General features: G+C 36.3%; 2 protein-coding genes across 9 annotated transcripts; one reads left to right on the forward strand and one right to left on the reverse strand.

The window, feature by feature from the left end:
• Positions 1-3,353: 3,353 nt before the first annotated feature.
• On the forward strand, positions 3,354-8,868 carry LOC111776902 (phosphatidylinositol/phosphatidylcholine transfer protein SFH3). 8 transcript variants are annotated; one of them, XM_087118774.1, is made up of 12 exons: positions 3,354-3,478; positions 3,693-3,861; positions 4,772-5,397; positions 6,151-6,228; positions 6,320-6,471; positions 6,554-6,653; positions 6,732-6,824; positions 6,911-7,018; positions 7,670-7,787; positions 7,861-8,243; positions 8,335-8,412; positions 8,521-8,868. In XM_087118774.1, the coding sequence occupies exons 2-12, from the start codon at positions 3,816-3,818 to the stop codon at positions 8,542-8,544; spliced, it is 1,806 nt and encodes a 601-aa protein (XP_086974900.1). In that variant the 5' UTR covers positions 3,354-3,478; positions 3,693-3,815; the 3' UTR covers positions 8,545-8,868. The 8 variants fall into 8 exon arrangements, with proteins under 8 accessions (XP_086974900.1, XP_086974902.1, XP_086974901.1 ...); XM_087118776.1 differs by having other exon boundaries at positions 3,393-3,478; positions 3,699-3,861; XM_087118775.1 differs by having other exon boundaries at positions 3,467-3,605; positions 3,699-3,861.
• Positions 8,869-9,357: 489 nt separating this feature from the next.
• Positions 9,358-14,976, reverse strand: LOC111776901 (phosphatidylinositol/phosphatidylcholine transfer protein SFH8). Its single transcript, XM_023656307.2, has 14 exons — positions 14,584-14,976; positions 13,570-13,873; positions 13,044-13,143; positions 12,699-12,965; positions 12,516-12,593; positions 11,833-11,934; positions 11,673-11,722; positions 11,487-11,586; positions 11,298-11,396; positions 11,080-11,193; positions 10,698-10,830; positions 10,016-10,413; positions 9,767-9,841; positions 9,358-9,684 (listed from the first exon to the last, which is right to left on the reverse strand). Exons 1-14 carry the CDS (start codon positions 14,615-14,617, stop codon positions 9,664-9,666), a joined length of 1,875 nt encoding a protein of 624 aa, XP_023512075.1. The 5' UTR covers positions 14,618-14,976; the 3' UTR covers positions 9,358-9,663.
• Positions 14,977-15,239: the final 263 nt, after the last annotated feature.

Here is a 15,239-nt window from a genome sequence, read left to right on the forward strand (position 1 = left end):
ATGAGGATTTTCAAGAAAATAATAATAAATTATTCTGTCGTATATACGGTTAATATTTTTATTTTTTATTTTTTATTTTTTATTTTAATAAATTTTATTAACCAAAAAAAATCTTTAAGAGACAAAAAAGTAAAAAAAATTCTCTCGAGACAAAGTAGAAAGTGTAGATAATTTTAAGTCCTCTCCTGTACCGGGCTCTACTAACTGAGCTGTACGGGCCATTTTGACCCTCAAAAGTAAAAAAAATCTTTTGAGACAAAGTAGAAAGTGCAGATAACCCACCAAGATTTTGAGTCCTCTACTCTTGAGTTGTACGGGCGGCTCTACTAACTGAGCTGTATCATTTATTCTCATAGCAAATTTAAATCGATAACACTAAGATTTTAAGTCATCTGCTCTACTAATTGATATATACCGGCCATTTCTGACACATTATTTTTATTTATTTTCATAGCAGATTTGAACCGGTAACACGAAGATTTTAATTCTTCTGCTCTACTAACTGATTTATACCGACCATTTCTGACACATTATCTTTATTTATTTTCATACCAGATTTGAATTAGTAACATGAAGATTTTAAGTCCTCTGTTCTACTAACTAATTTATACTGGCCATTTCTGACACATTATCTTTATTTATTTTCATAGCAGATTTGAACTGGTAACACAAAGATTTTAAGTCCTCTGCTTCATTAACTCAGCTATACCGCCCATTTTTAACACATTATCTCTATTTATTTTCATAGCAGATTTGAACCGATAATAAGGAGATTTTGAGCCCTCTACTCTACTAACTAAGCTATACCGGCCATCTGACCCATTATCTTTATTTATTTTCAACCGATTCAGTGTAAAAAAAAAAAGTGAACCCAATCTTTACGGTTTAGGTTGGATTGGTTCTGTCGAATTGAATGTACACCACTACAACCTATACAAATTAAATGTATATTAATAATTCTGTCCTAAAAATATATATTTTATAAAAAAATAAAAATATGATACTTTTTTTATTTTATTTTATCTACTGTACTTATCATTATATTTATACTTTATTCACTCTAAAATTATTTATTTTATTTGAAAATACAAAATATTTAAAAAAAAATGGAACAGTAATAGGATTTAATATATAGAATCGGAGTATTACTATTCATTAATTAAGTACTCTATTTAAATAGAATTAAAAAAAAAATTGTAATTTTTATAATTTTTTTTTATCCGATCTTTTTATTACTTATTATTACGATTTATTTTCATTTTCGACAAATTTTTAATTTATATACAGTAATTACATTGTAGCGGATATAATTTAGCGGTACAAGTGTGATTCGTTCTATTAATCCCTTCATATTTAAGGTATCCCGATTTTATTGATCAAAAACCTTTTTCTTAAAATAATTTAATCCTTGAAATATTCGAGAAAAAGTACGAAATCGCGAAACATAATTTTATTGAATTTGATCAATACTTTCCATTGAAGATTTGTGGATAAAGGTTGATTTTATTTTAATGGCGAGTCTTCAAATTTCTTTTTGTATAAAGGAGACGGAAGGAGCATTGTCTTTGGTTTACTAGAGACGTCGACGTCGACCTAGTTTTTTAACTCGGAAGCAAACTAATTTTAAAATTAATGTTAAGTATTTTTTTTAATTTATTTTTGTATATTGTCAAAGAGCAATGCAAAATTTTTGAGTTTTTATTTATTTATTTAATTGAGTGATAAAAGTATTTGACTCAATTAATAAAATATTATTCATCTTTTATCTTAAGAATAAACTTTAATACCCTTAATTTAAAAAAAAAAAATTATAAAAAATACATTTAAATTATATATATATATATATATATATATATTCAAATTGATAAAATATTGTTAAACTTGAAAATTTAAAAATATTATTAATTTTCAGAAATTTCATTAATATTCTCTAAGGTTTTTTTTTTTTTTTTTTTTTAAATTTAAAAAATACTTTAATTTATTTTTTAATTATAAAATATATTTTATCAGTGGTTTAAAAAATACTCCTAAATTTTAAAAACTAACGTTATAAAGTATAAATAATCTATAAAATATCGATAGACGATTTTTATCCATATGTTGACAGTAAAAGAAATTTAAAACTTTTTTTTATAAAGATAAACGATGTTAAGGTTGTTTTTCAAATTTCATGAGTATTTTTTAAACATAATATTATTAACGGTAAGATTATTTTTTAACTTTTTAAAATTCAAATATATTTTTTAAACACTAAGTAAAGTTTTTTTTTTTTTTTTTTTATCTTTTTAAAAATTTTAATTAGATTATTGAAACTTTTAAAAATCAAATTTAGATAAATATAAACTTTATAAATATTTTTATTAATTTAGAGGAGAAAATGACAAAAATGTCCAAAAGAACATGACATTCAACAATCATGGGATGGTTGTCATAAACTAATCATGAATATTAAGTGTTGTTGCCTTCCACAATCTTATAAAAGAAACCATTTTTCTAAACAATAATACTCTTAAGAATAAAGGGTACTTCTTATTTTCAATTGTTTAATACAAAATTTCCATCTTTTTCTCTCTTTTCTTTATGGATTCACAGCTCATAGCTCAATATGTGGAGCTCCATCATCACATTCAAACCAATTGACTTTATTTAGGTCAACCTTTCTAAAATAGCTTTTTTAGAAAAACCGTCCGTAAGAAAAATGCTTTGATACCCAATTGTTGTAGCGGAAATCGAAGCAAGATCAATCGCACTCACACGTGCCCACAAAGAGACACAAAACTTTACGTGGTTCGGAGATAAGAAATTCCCCTACATCCACTGATGGTAGGCAAGTATATATCTCACGTTCTCACGCTATAAAATCTCTCTTACAAAGTTCCTTCCAATTGCGTTTAGGTAAATACAAAATGACAATGACTCCACACCTCAAAACAATGCTAGACAAATCTTTATACATACATAACAATACTAATTCGCAACATCACTGTTTATACATGAATCGTTTGATTCATGTATCAAAATGAAAGATGAATTGAGCTCTAGGTCTATATCTCACCTTCTTACGCTACAAAATCTCTCTTACAAAGTTCCTTCCAATTACGTTTAGGCAAATACAAAATGATAGTGACTTCACACCTCAAAACAATGCTAGACAGATCTTTATACAGACATGACAATACTGATTCACAATATCACTGTTTATACATGAATCAATGATTCATGTATCAAAATGGAAGATAAAGTAGGGACAATACATTGTGACAACTTAGGAACCTATTCTAGGTGACAGCTAAAAAAACAATAATGGGTGGAGTGGCTTGGGTTTCGGCATTGGAAGATGTAAAAATGGAAACTTTTCTATGTTTTTTCTTGGGAGACTTTGTCAATGTGTGTTAGGTGTCCCATTTGGAGGCCTATTTTGAGTAAACATTTGTTCTTCATATCGACCTCTCTCACCCAAATGCCATCTTGTCAAAAGGTATTTCCTCTAACCTTTCTTCTTCTTCTTCTTCTTCTTAGGAGACAGAGCGAGAAAAGAAGAAGGGGACAAGATCTTCTGCACCATTTTGTTTGTTTTCTTGTCCTGTTTTCTTGGAGTTTTGAAGGTCTTTCTTGTTTTTGTGCACTGTGTGTGTCTTGTTTGCTGTCATTCTGGGATTTCTAATGTGGGTTTAATGTGTTTAACATGGAAGTTGTAGGCACAAAGAGAGAGGGCTCTGTTTTTTGGAGTTGTATACACATTTACGCCTGCTGGATTCTCTCACCCTTTTGATCCTTGTCTCCACTCACAGCTACCTCCCTTAGGATAGCAAGCTATGTGTGACAACATGTCTTCCGATCCTCTCGACCGACCGGGTAAAGGTATGTGTGTTTCTATCTCCTAAATGACCGAGTAATGAAGGAAGATGTGAGATCTTAGGTTGGTTGGAGAGGGAAACAAAACATCCCTTATAAGGGTGTGGAAACCTATCTCTAGTGCATGCGTTTTAAAACCAACCTTGAAGGGAAGCTCGAAAGGGAAAAGACAATATCTGCTATCGGTGGGCTTGAGCTATTACAAATAGCCCCTAAAGGAGTGGATTGTGAGATCTCACAGTTGTAGAGGGGAACGAAACATTCCTTCTTAAGAGTGTGGAAACCTCTCTTTAGTAAATGCGTTTTAAAACCTTGAAGGGAAGGCCTAACAAGTGTCACTGTTTTAAAACCTTGAGGGCAAATCTGAAAGGGAAAACCCAATAGAGCTAGCAAGGACGTTGGGTCTCCAATGGGGGTGGATTGTGAGGTCTCACATCGGTTGGAGAGGGGAACTAAACATTCTTGACGTGGAAACCAACCTCTCTCTAGTGGACGTGGAAACCTCTCCTCAGTGGATGCGTTTTATCAGGGAAAATCCGAAAGGGAAAGCTGGGCCTTCAAGGGGGTGGATTGTAATCGTTGAGGATGCATTTTAAAATCTTGAGAGGAAACCCGAAAGGGAAAACTGGGCCTTCAAGGGGGTGGATTGTAATCGTTGAGGATGCGTTTTAAAACCTTGAGGGGAAACCTAAAAGGGAAAGTTGGGCCTTCAAGGAAGTGGATTGTGAGATCCCACCTCGAAACTTTGAGGGGAAACCCGAAAGGGAAAGTTGGGTCTCCAAAGGGGTGGATTGTGAGATCCCACATCGGTTAAAGAGTGGAACAAAACATTCCTAGTGTAGAAACTCTCCCTAGTGGATGTGTTTTAACCTCGAGGAGCCATTGTTCTAACATGTCGTTGCTTTTCTTGTCGTAGGAGGCAACGAAGTCGAGATGTCGGAGGAAGAGAGAAAGACAAGGCTAGCATCTCTTAAGCAAAAGGCAATCAACGCCTCAAACAAGTTCAGACATTCAATGAAGAAGAAAAGCAGAAGAAACAGCAGCAGAGTGATGTCAATTTCCATAGAAGACGACATCGACGCAGAGGAATTACAAGCAGTAGACGCCTTCCGCCAAGCTCTCATACTAGAAGAGCTCCTCCCTTCAAAACATGACGACCATCACATGATGCTTAGGTTCTTGCGAGCTAGAAAGTTCGACATCGACAAGTCAAAGCAAATGTGGTCGGACATGCTCCAATGGCGCAAAGAGTTCGGATCCGACACAATAATGGAGGACTTTGAATTCAAGGAGATAGACGACGTGTTGAAGTATTATCCACAAGGACATCATGGAGTCGACAAAGATGGACGACCCGTGTACATCGAAAGGCTCGGGATGGTCGACTCGACCAAGCTCTTGGAAGTGACGACGATGGATCGATACGTGAATTACCATGTCCGTGAGTTCGAGAGGACCTTTGTTATGAAGTTCCCGGCTTGTTCTATTGCTGCTAAGAAGCATATTGATCAGAGCACGACCATCTTGGATGTCCAAGGCGTGGTACGTTGAAAACTCCGATTTCATTGTTAGGAATCTAGGACGGATATGATATTGTCCATTTTGAGCATAAGCTCTCATTGTTTTACTTTGGGCTTCATATCAACGTGGACTCCTTTCCAACAATCCTCTCCTCGAAAAGTACACCGTAGAGCCTCCCCTTAAGCCTATGGAGTCCTCGAACAAAGGGTAACAATCCTCTCCTCGAAAAGTACACCATAGAGCCTCCCCGGAGGCCTATGGAGTCCTCGAACAAAGGGTAACAATCCTCCCCTCGAAAAGTACCCCATAGAGCCTCCCCGGAGGCCTATGGAGTCCTCGAACAAAGGGTAACAATCCTCTCCTCGAAAAGTACACCATAGAGCCTCCCCGGAAGCCTATGGAGTCCTCGAACAAAGGGTAACAATCCTCCCCTCGAAAAGTACACCATAGAGCCTCCCTTGAGGCCTATAAAGTCCTCGAACAAAGTACACCATTTGTTTGACACTTGAGGATTCTATTAATCGAGCTAACTTAAGAGCATGACTCTGATACCATGTTAGGAATCACGAATCTCCACAATGATATGATATTGTCCACTTTGAGCCTAAGCTCTCGTGGCTTTGCTTTGAGCTTCCTATTCCGTACTTATAAACTCATGATCAACCCTTAATTAGCCAATGCGGGACTCCCTCCCAACAATCCTCAATATTCGTAACGTGTCTGTTTCTTGTTTTCTCGACCGTCTTGAACGATAACGGTGGAATTTTCCTGCAGGGACTCAAGAGCTTCAACAAATCTGCACGGGAACTCATCCAAAGGCTGCAGAAGGTTGATGGTGACAACTATCCAGAGGTACCCTTTTGAAAAAGTTCAAAACTTTGGGAACATTAAGGCCTAATTTGCTAACTGAGACAGTGTGGGATTTGTTTTGTGCTGGTTAAAGACATTGAACAGAATGTTCATCATCAACGCTGGATCTGGATTCAGGCTTCTATGGAACACTGTGAAATCGTTTCTTGACCCAAAAACGACAGCTAAAATCAATGTTCTTGGCAATAAGTATCAGAGCAAATTGCTCGAGATCATCGATGCTAGGTGGAGTTCTTTCTTTTTCGTTCTTGAAATCAAAGAAAACCCATGTCTTGTCTCTGAATGTGTTTTTGTTTGTGAAAATCAGTGAACTTCCAGAGTTCTTGGGAGGTTCTTGCACCTGCGCCGACAAGGGTGGCTGTATGAGATCCGACAAGGGACCATGGAACGACCCAGAAATCATTAAGGTTACTTCAAAACATCCCATCTTCCATGGTCGTGTTTTTTTTACAGAATCAAGAACTAAAACGATGAAATTATCACAGATGGTTCAAAATGGTGAAGGAAAATGCAGGAGGAGGTCATTATCCAACGTTGAAGAGAAGACCATTTCTGAAGATGACAACACAGGAACCAAGGCAATAATATGATGATCAAAATCAAAACTTTAACAAAACCCATCTTTTTTCTTCTTTGAATCCTTTAATTTTTCATTTTCTTGCAGATAAGTGGTTCATCCAACTTAGAATCAGCTCCTGAGGCGGCGGCGGCGGCAGAGTCTTGCACGTCCCCAAAGCAAGCAAAACCGTCCCCTGTTTCAGCAGCAGATGTAGTAAGTTCCATCAAGAATTTGAAAGAAACCCACTTGACAAAAAGGATGATTATGCTAGAAATCACTTAATTCGGCCCTGAAGTCTATGTAGTTCTCGAACAACCTCCCCTTAATCGAAGCTCGACTTCTTTCTTTGGAGCCCTCGAACAAATGATGATTATGCTAGTAATCACTGAACTCGGACCTCCACAATGATATGATATTGTCCACTTTGAGTGGACAATCCTCGAACAAAATACACTATAGAGCCTCCCCTAAGATCTATGTAGTCCTCAAACAGCTTCCCCTTAATCGAGACTCGACTTCTTTCTCTGGAGCCCTCGAACAAAGTACACCCTTTGTTCTCCATTGACATAGCTAACATAAGAGTATGACTCTGGTACCATGTGGAGGACAATATCAAAGTCAAGAGTATGACTCTGGTACCATGTTAGAAATCACTGACCTCCACAATGGTATGATATTGTCCACTTTGAGCATAAGCTCTCGTGACTTTACTTTGGGTTTCCCCAAAATGCCTCGTACCAATGAAGATCTATTTCTTACTTATAAACCCACGATCATTCCCTAAATTAGCCAACATGGAACTCTCTCTCAACAATCCTCAACAGATTATGATATTATTTTCGGTGTTTTTGTTGTAAATTTCAGGTTCAAATGTCGAAAAAGATGGATTGCGAGTATCAATATAACAAGTTCGTCTCTGTGGTCGATAAAAACATGGATCAAAATTGGGCAATTTCAAATGAAAAATACAATTTATCCAAAGGTATGTTCTTTAAATCATACAATGTTCTTCACAAACATGAACATAGAGATGCTGATAGAACAATGTTGATCAGACCCATTTGCAGTGCATGAAAACTACAAAGTCCCAGATGGCTTCAGCAACCAACTAGTTGGAGGAATAATGGCTGTGGTAATGGGTATAGTGACAATGGTCCGGCTAACTAGAACCATGCCAAAGAAGCTCACAGAGGCAGCCATCTACAGCAGCACGGTCTACTACGACGGTTCGATGCCGAGACATCCAGCGTTGCCGCCTCCCGCCGCCGTGCCTCTTAGCGACTACATGACAATGATGAAGCGCATGGCGGAGCTCGAAGAGAAAGTCAATGTCCTCAACATGAAACCGGCCGCCATGCCGGCTGATAAAGAGGAAATGCTCAACATTGCTTTGGGCAAAGTCGAAACTTTGGAACAAGAATTGCAAGAAACTAAGAAGGTGAACGTTCATTACTTAATTCATATTCTTAATACAATAAGCAATAAACGTAAACTGATACGTTACGATGATTGTTGAAATTTTGTTGTAGGCGCTTGAGGAATCTCTTTCTCGAGCGGCCGAGCTCAGCAGCTACATAGAAAAGAAGAAGAAGAAGAAGATGATGGTGGTAATGAAGCTAACTAATGATGTTTTTTTTTTTTTTTTGTCTAAAAATTTTGTGATTTTCTTAATGATTTTGTGTTTTTTTTTTTTTTTTTTGTGTGTTTTTTTGCAGAACCCATTCCGCTGGGGAATGTGATTAATGTTGTTGGAGTTCCAAATATATAGGAGCTAAAAAAAAAATTAAAAAATAATAAGAAGAACAAGAAAGATAGGGTAGAGAGAGAAAGAGTTTCTCCCTCCTTTTTCTCTCTCCATCTCTGTCTCTATCTCTCTCTATCCAATTGTTTGTATTTTGGAATGTATTTTGAGACAATGTTTTATTTGGTATTATTACGTCACTTTTTGTATATTAAAATTTTATTTTGGATTTGAGAAATTGTATATGATGTCAATCCGAGCATTTAGCTCAGGGGATCAGGCACTTATTATCTTTTATAAGATTGAATGTCTCGTTCCATGATATTGTACTCGTCAAAAAACATAATCATATATGATATCAATTAAATTTCCAGTTCGAATTTTTGATATACGTAGAAGTTTACTTTTTTTTTTTTTTTTGTTGCTGCATTTTTTGCATTTTTCTCATCTTTAATTGGATGATATGAGGAAATAATAAGAGAGAAAACGAATAAAAAAAGGAGATTATTTTTTATCTAAAAAAAAATATATATTTTTTTTATTTTGCTTGAATCACGAGCATATGTATCATAATACTCAACTTTTACTTAATCCCGATCGTTCAATTATTCCATCAGTTGATCTATATTCATATGGATAACATCCGCTTAACTTAATATATTAACACTTTAACTTAATAAACAATCATTTTTCTACTTTAGAAGGTAAAAAAAAATTCTCATCATTTTTAAATAGAGTATTTTAATTTTTTTATATTACCACTTTATATCAGTTGAACTATACTCATATTGGTAAATTAAAGGAACGCGAGTATCTTGAACTGTGGTGATTCATTTCATTCCGATGAAGGTGAAGACACAGAACAAAAATCTTGGAGCATAAATACATATTCTTATCAAACAAGAAAGCTTCACATTGTAGTAATTTCTTCACACAGACTGTGTATGCGTTTTCCTCCTCTTCGGAGATAATCACATCATTGATTGAAATATAAAGTCAGTTAGATCAACGGCGGCGAGCAACGGATCTTTAAACTCCGACGTGGTCGATACACGACAGCCAACTGCACTCAGCGGAATCCTCTTCTCTCCCACGAGATCGAGATGAGATGTTCATATTACCAGCAAAATTTCTTCTTCTAATGAATGTTGGACATGCATCAATCAGGAAACTGGGTTTCATTGTTAACATGGGAGGGAGAAGTAAATATATTAGCTTACCCGCAACTTTGCTTCCTCTTGGCTATCGATGTAAGCGAGCAGTTCTTCTTGCCTCATCAACGCTTCGTGCAAAGCCTGCTCGGTAAAATGGCGACTTAAACTAGATGTACATACACAATAAACACACACACGAAAAGTTCCAGCCGACCCAACGAAGACGAGTGACTCATATGTGAAGAGGAGGAATGACTAAATAGCAGAAAGTTCAAGCTTCCAAAAACTGAGAAGATAAAGAGTCTAGCAGTATACCTTCTTGGTAGCAATCAGCTCTGCTTCCAAAGCATCGACACGGCAGACAGCAGCATTTAATAGTTCCTCTTTCTCGTATGGCATTTCCGATGGTTTCGATTGAAGTGTATCGACCTTCTCCTCCAGCTCGCCCAGCCTCTTTACTAGATTCGAGAGGAGTTCTGCTTCCGTAACTTTAGCAATCGGTGAAGGGGAGCGATTCTCCTCCGTGGCTGTTTGATCAGAGGACAATAATTCTGGGGTGTTTTGACTCCCCATAGACAATTTCTTCCCACTCATCCGGCATGCCAGTGAACGGAGGAAAGCCCAAATGGCTATGAAGAACCCCATGAGTACTACCAACATTCGAGTATGAAGTGCTTCGGGTGATTTTCGAGTATCAGGCAGTGGAAGAACCCCTACAATAGATAAAGAAATCTTAAATTCATTGGGCAACTATCATCTGAAGTCCTAAAATTACGAAAGAACGCCTGAAACACATCCCAAACTTGACGTGCATTTTATCGTTAAACAGGGTTCTTTATATTTGCGATCAACCCTTTTCTACCATGGTCCTAACCAGAAAAGTATATATTCAACTATCAGCATTGCGGGCATGATTCGATCAATATGTTACGATCTCCAAAGTTATTGACCGAGATGGTTCACAGAAAGTACGATTGATCAGATTGGACTTGCTAACCTTTAAAGGCGCTAGGACGCTGGAGTGAACCTTGCTTCTTCCATCCAGCATCAACAGCTTTGTCAACCATGGGAACATATTCATCATACCCAGAGAAGGTAGCAACAAAGCCTCCTTTACCACCAACTCTTGCCTGCAACAACCAATAGTAACGTTAAGAAAATCTACAGCTATAAAATTTCTTAATAATATAAACTATGATGCAGTGGATAGCAGCACTCAAGAAGTTTTCCAACCATGCAAGGCTAAAACGTAGATGCTAACTCGAACACAAGTTGATATGTAAAAAGAGAAGGGACAGCAGGCTGCTCATAATCACACAACTAAAACCAACATTTATTCCCTAGCAACCACATAGATTTATTAACAAGTGAAAACTTACTTCTTCTCGAACAGGAGTCAACCGAAGATGAGAATAGTTCTTCATTGCGTTAGGAGAAGCGATCTCTTCAGCTTCAGATCCCGACTCAGCAGTGGATGTATCGCTACCTTTCACCTTTTATAGTTCAGTAAAGAAAAAAGAACGTTTTAATGATTTGTTATAGAAATTACGAGACAAATATCCCCTAATCATAATAGTTCTTTAAATATAGAAGTTACCATTGGGTAATGTGGTTTAGCATATGCAACAACCTTCCCCTCGCTATTTAGAACTTTTACAACCTGTCTGGCTTGTCGTGCTTCACCATTAAGAATCATCTGCAAAAAATTGCACATTCATGATTCAAATACCGTCCCCTAAATTAGAACTAATGATAAGAGATCAAAGGTTCGAATGGCAGAATCAACCTTCAAAATTTCTGGGTTTCTCCAGGGCCCCTTGTCTGAATGAAGACACCCCCCCGAATCTGCACAGGTACAATTTCCACCCAGAAATTCCGGCAACTCACTGTACAAAACATGCACTTAGTAAATGAACGGAGTGTTTTAATGACATGATATATGGTATCTGGAACATAAATCAACCCCAATGACCTGGAATCAATTACTTCAAGTAATTTGTTTTGATACTTGTTCCCGAGAACCTAACACAAATTTAAATACAGAAGAACAAAAGAAGTCATAACCTGAACAGCATAAATGAATTCTGGAATAACGACTACAGAATAGGAGAAAAATAAAATTTACTACATACATGAATTTTAGATGTTGTTCGGGGGTCAAGGAAAGACTTCACGGTGTTCCATAGCATCCGGAATCCAGGACCAGCATTGATAATGTACATTTGACTGAGAGTCTGTACAAAAGTAAATGATACTATTAAAGAAAGTAAATGACTACATGATAAATATCAGACTAAGAAAGTGTGAAAGAAGAAAGGAGATGGAATTATAAACCCAAGAAAAAGCAAAAACAAGTAAATAACTTCTTAGAATTGAGTAAAGAGGTATAAATATATGATGTTCAGTATGTAGTCTAATGTCGACAACACGACCATTTGTACATTACACCCTTCAAAATCCTGACATGTCTAGTGATAGTATCATGACGCAACGTTTTATGTAAAGATTATGAATAATATCCAAAACCAGACAATCACTAGTCTAATAATTTGAAGTGTCTTATTGAAAATGAAGTTCAAAATTTAGTGTCTCTCATCTATTTTTTATGTTCCTGCACTAATCTATGTGGTTTCCAAGTGAAATGCAGCAACGCTGGAGTATTGGATACACATCGACCAGAAAGAAAGGCACGCTACAAAATTTAAAGCTCCATTCATCATACCTCACAATAGCATCAACTTCGAGTGATGTATTGAGATTGAGAATATTATATAAGTTTTTTATGTTGTCATTAAAAAAATGTGAAGTTGCTTACTTCCGGGTAATTGTCACCATCAACTTTCTGCAGCCGCATGATGAGTTCCCTAGCAGACTTCGTGAAATTCTTAAGGCCCTAAATAAAGAAACAACAAAAATGTGCAAGCTAAAATTAATTAGAATGGCTTGATCACGAACCCATCGAGTAATAAAAACACAATAATATCTAGAACCAACATACCACGCCTTGGACATCTAAGATTGTGGTGCTTGAATCTATGTGCCTCTTTGCAGCAATAGAACAAGCTGGAAACTTGATAGAAAAACTTTTCTCAAACTCTTGTACGTGGTACTTTATATATCGGTCCATGGTCGTCACTTGCATAAGTTTGTTTGGATCCACTTTCCCCAACCTTTCGATATAAACAGGTCTTCCTTCTTTATCCACCCCATGATAACCATGAGGATAGTACCTCAGAACTTCATTTTTCTCTTTGAATTCAAAATCCTGGGGGAAATTGTCAGCATAATAAGGATACAGATTTTTCATATATATTCTTTAAGAAAAAGTTTAACATGTACTTACTTCACCTATTGTGTCAACACCAAACTCCTTCCTCCAATTAAGCATATCAGCCCACATATGTTTAGCTTTTTCGATATCAAATTTTCGAGCTTTTAAAAACCTGAAAAGGCAATTGGAATATTAGAATCATATCATCTAGAAACAATATGCTAAAGTTATGCAGCTCGATAGAGAAATTGAACGTCGTGAAGACAGGATATCATGGAGTTGGGAACAATGCTTTATTAACACACAAAGGCTCCATGGATACTAAGTACGAGGCTCTTACAAGACTAAGCGAAACAGGGCAATTAGGCTAAATGCTCAAATTGAACTATATCAATCTTTCTTTCAGAAGGACATTTGCTTTCAGTTATCGAACCATTATACATAATCCAACATGAATAAAACCAAACTCTAAGCGTTTCGGCAGTAATAAATTATTTTCATTTAACCATACATTAGAAAGAAAACGAAGGAAGGAAAAAATACCAGTAAAATTATGAAGCACGATGATATGCACAAGGACTAGAGAAAGGTTAAGTACCTCAACATCATGTGATAATCATCGTGTTTTTCAGGCAGTAATTCCTCCATTATTAGTGCTTGACGAAACGCATCAACAGCCCGCAGCTCATCAACATCCCTAACATCCTCAATAGAAACAGAACTGACCCGACCATCACTTTTTCTCCTGCTGCTCTTCTTCTTGAGGGAATGTTTAAATTTGGAAGATGCATTTAGAGCTTTCTTCTTTATAGACCCAATTCTAGTCCTCCTTTCATCCTCGGAGTTTTCAAAATCAGATTTCCTTTCTTTTCTTTCATCACTACCAGAGAACCCTTCAAAACCTACCATTTACAACAATGCATAAATAAGAGCGTGTACAACAAGATGATAAAAAAAAAAATGCATGGTACAAGCAGGGGATGACCAGATCCTTTCCAGAACTCAAGAAATGCGTAGTACAACCACACCATGAAACTAGACACACACTGAAGTTAACCACAAACAAGATGACATAATTACCATCAAAATAAACCTCTAAACTGAAAAGACTGTTATGTAATCCGTCAGGAATTGCTAAATCTCTATGAAGACAGCTAGATCAAGAAGTAGTTTGAGCCTTAAAAAGTCAAATTTCACATGAATCAAACCTGATCATGAAAAGCCTATCATTCCAATAGAATTCCATTGATCCGCGACCAAAGTTCATGATTTTGATGAAACAATAAAGATCTCAAAATAGAGGCAATATGATAATCCCTAGTGCTGTCTCACTTCAAGAACAGAACCCCGAAGTGAAATTACACAAAACAAAACACTCCCAACCGTGTATGTGTGTTTTATGCATGAATGCCTCCAAAAATAGTTATCTTCCTCAATTAACTCGGCCTTGAAGCCCCAATTGAAGAGCAAACACGAACACCAAACCCACCATATCTTCAAAATATGTGAACAACCCTCCCCCCCCCCCCCCCCCCCCCCCAAATTGCAAAGAAAACAGAACCAACAAGTTCAAAAGAAGGAAAAGAACCAAAGCAATTAGAACGAAACTCACATGGTCTGGCGAATCGATCCAATGGTCCAGACATTCTCAGCTATGGAACACAAAATCAAGAATGCAAACAGAATCTCCCTCCGATGGATCTACCTCAAACCCAAAAAACAAAATCACACAGACAGTGAAAGAATCAAAACCCCTTTACAATCAGGTCCAGAAACAAAACCCTAAAAGAAGATCCGAACAGCCGCTCCGTTGAAAGAGAAAAATCAAAGGTAAACAAAATGCGAGAGCTAGGGTTGATGTTCGGATGAACCCTGTGGAGAAATTAGAAGAAGAGAAGGAAGAAGAAAGCTTCAAAGGGCCAAGAAGGCGTCGGCAGAAGAGGAAGACGAAGAAGAAGATGATGAAGACGGTAACGAAAGCTCCAGCTGCAGTAATGAATCAGCAATCAATAAAAATAAATAATAACACAAATAAAACCCACCAAAAAATTAAATTAATTAATTAATTAATTGCATTTTATACGTTTGAAAAAAGCGCCGATTAGAAAAAAAAAACGGCGACAATAACAGAGAATATTCACCTATTTACTTGTTAAAATTAAATTATAAAATTAATTACAAGAACTTCAAAAAAAAAAAAAAATTATATAATAATAAATAATTAAAATAACTCAATTTTTTAATTAATTTGTCTAATTCCAAAAATAC

The sequence above is a fragment of the Cucurbita pepo genome, chromosome 16 (genome assembly GCF_057944985.1).
Source record: "Cucurbita pepo subsp. pepo isolate OVF chromosome 16, ASM5794498v1, whole genome shotgun sequence".
NCBI lineage: Eukaryota > Viridiplantae > Streptophyta > Magnoliopsida > Cucurbitales > Cucurbitaceae > Cucurbita > Cucurbita pepo.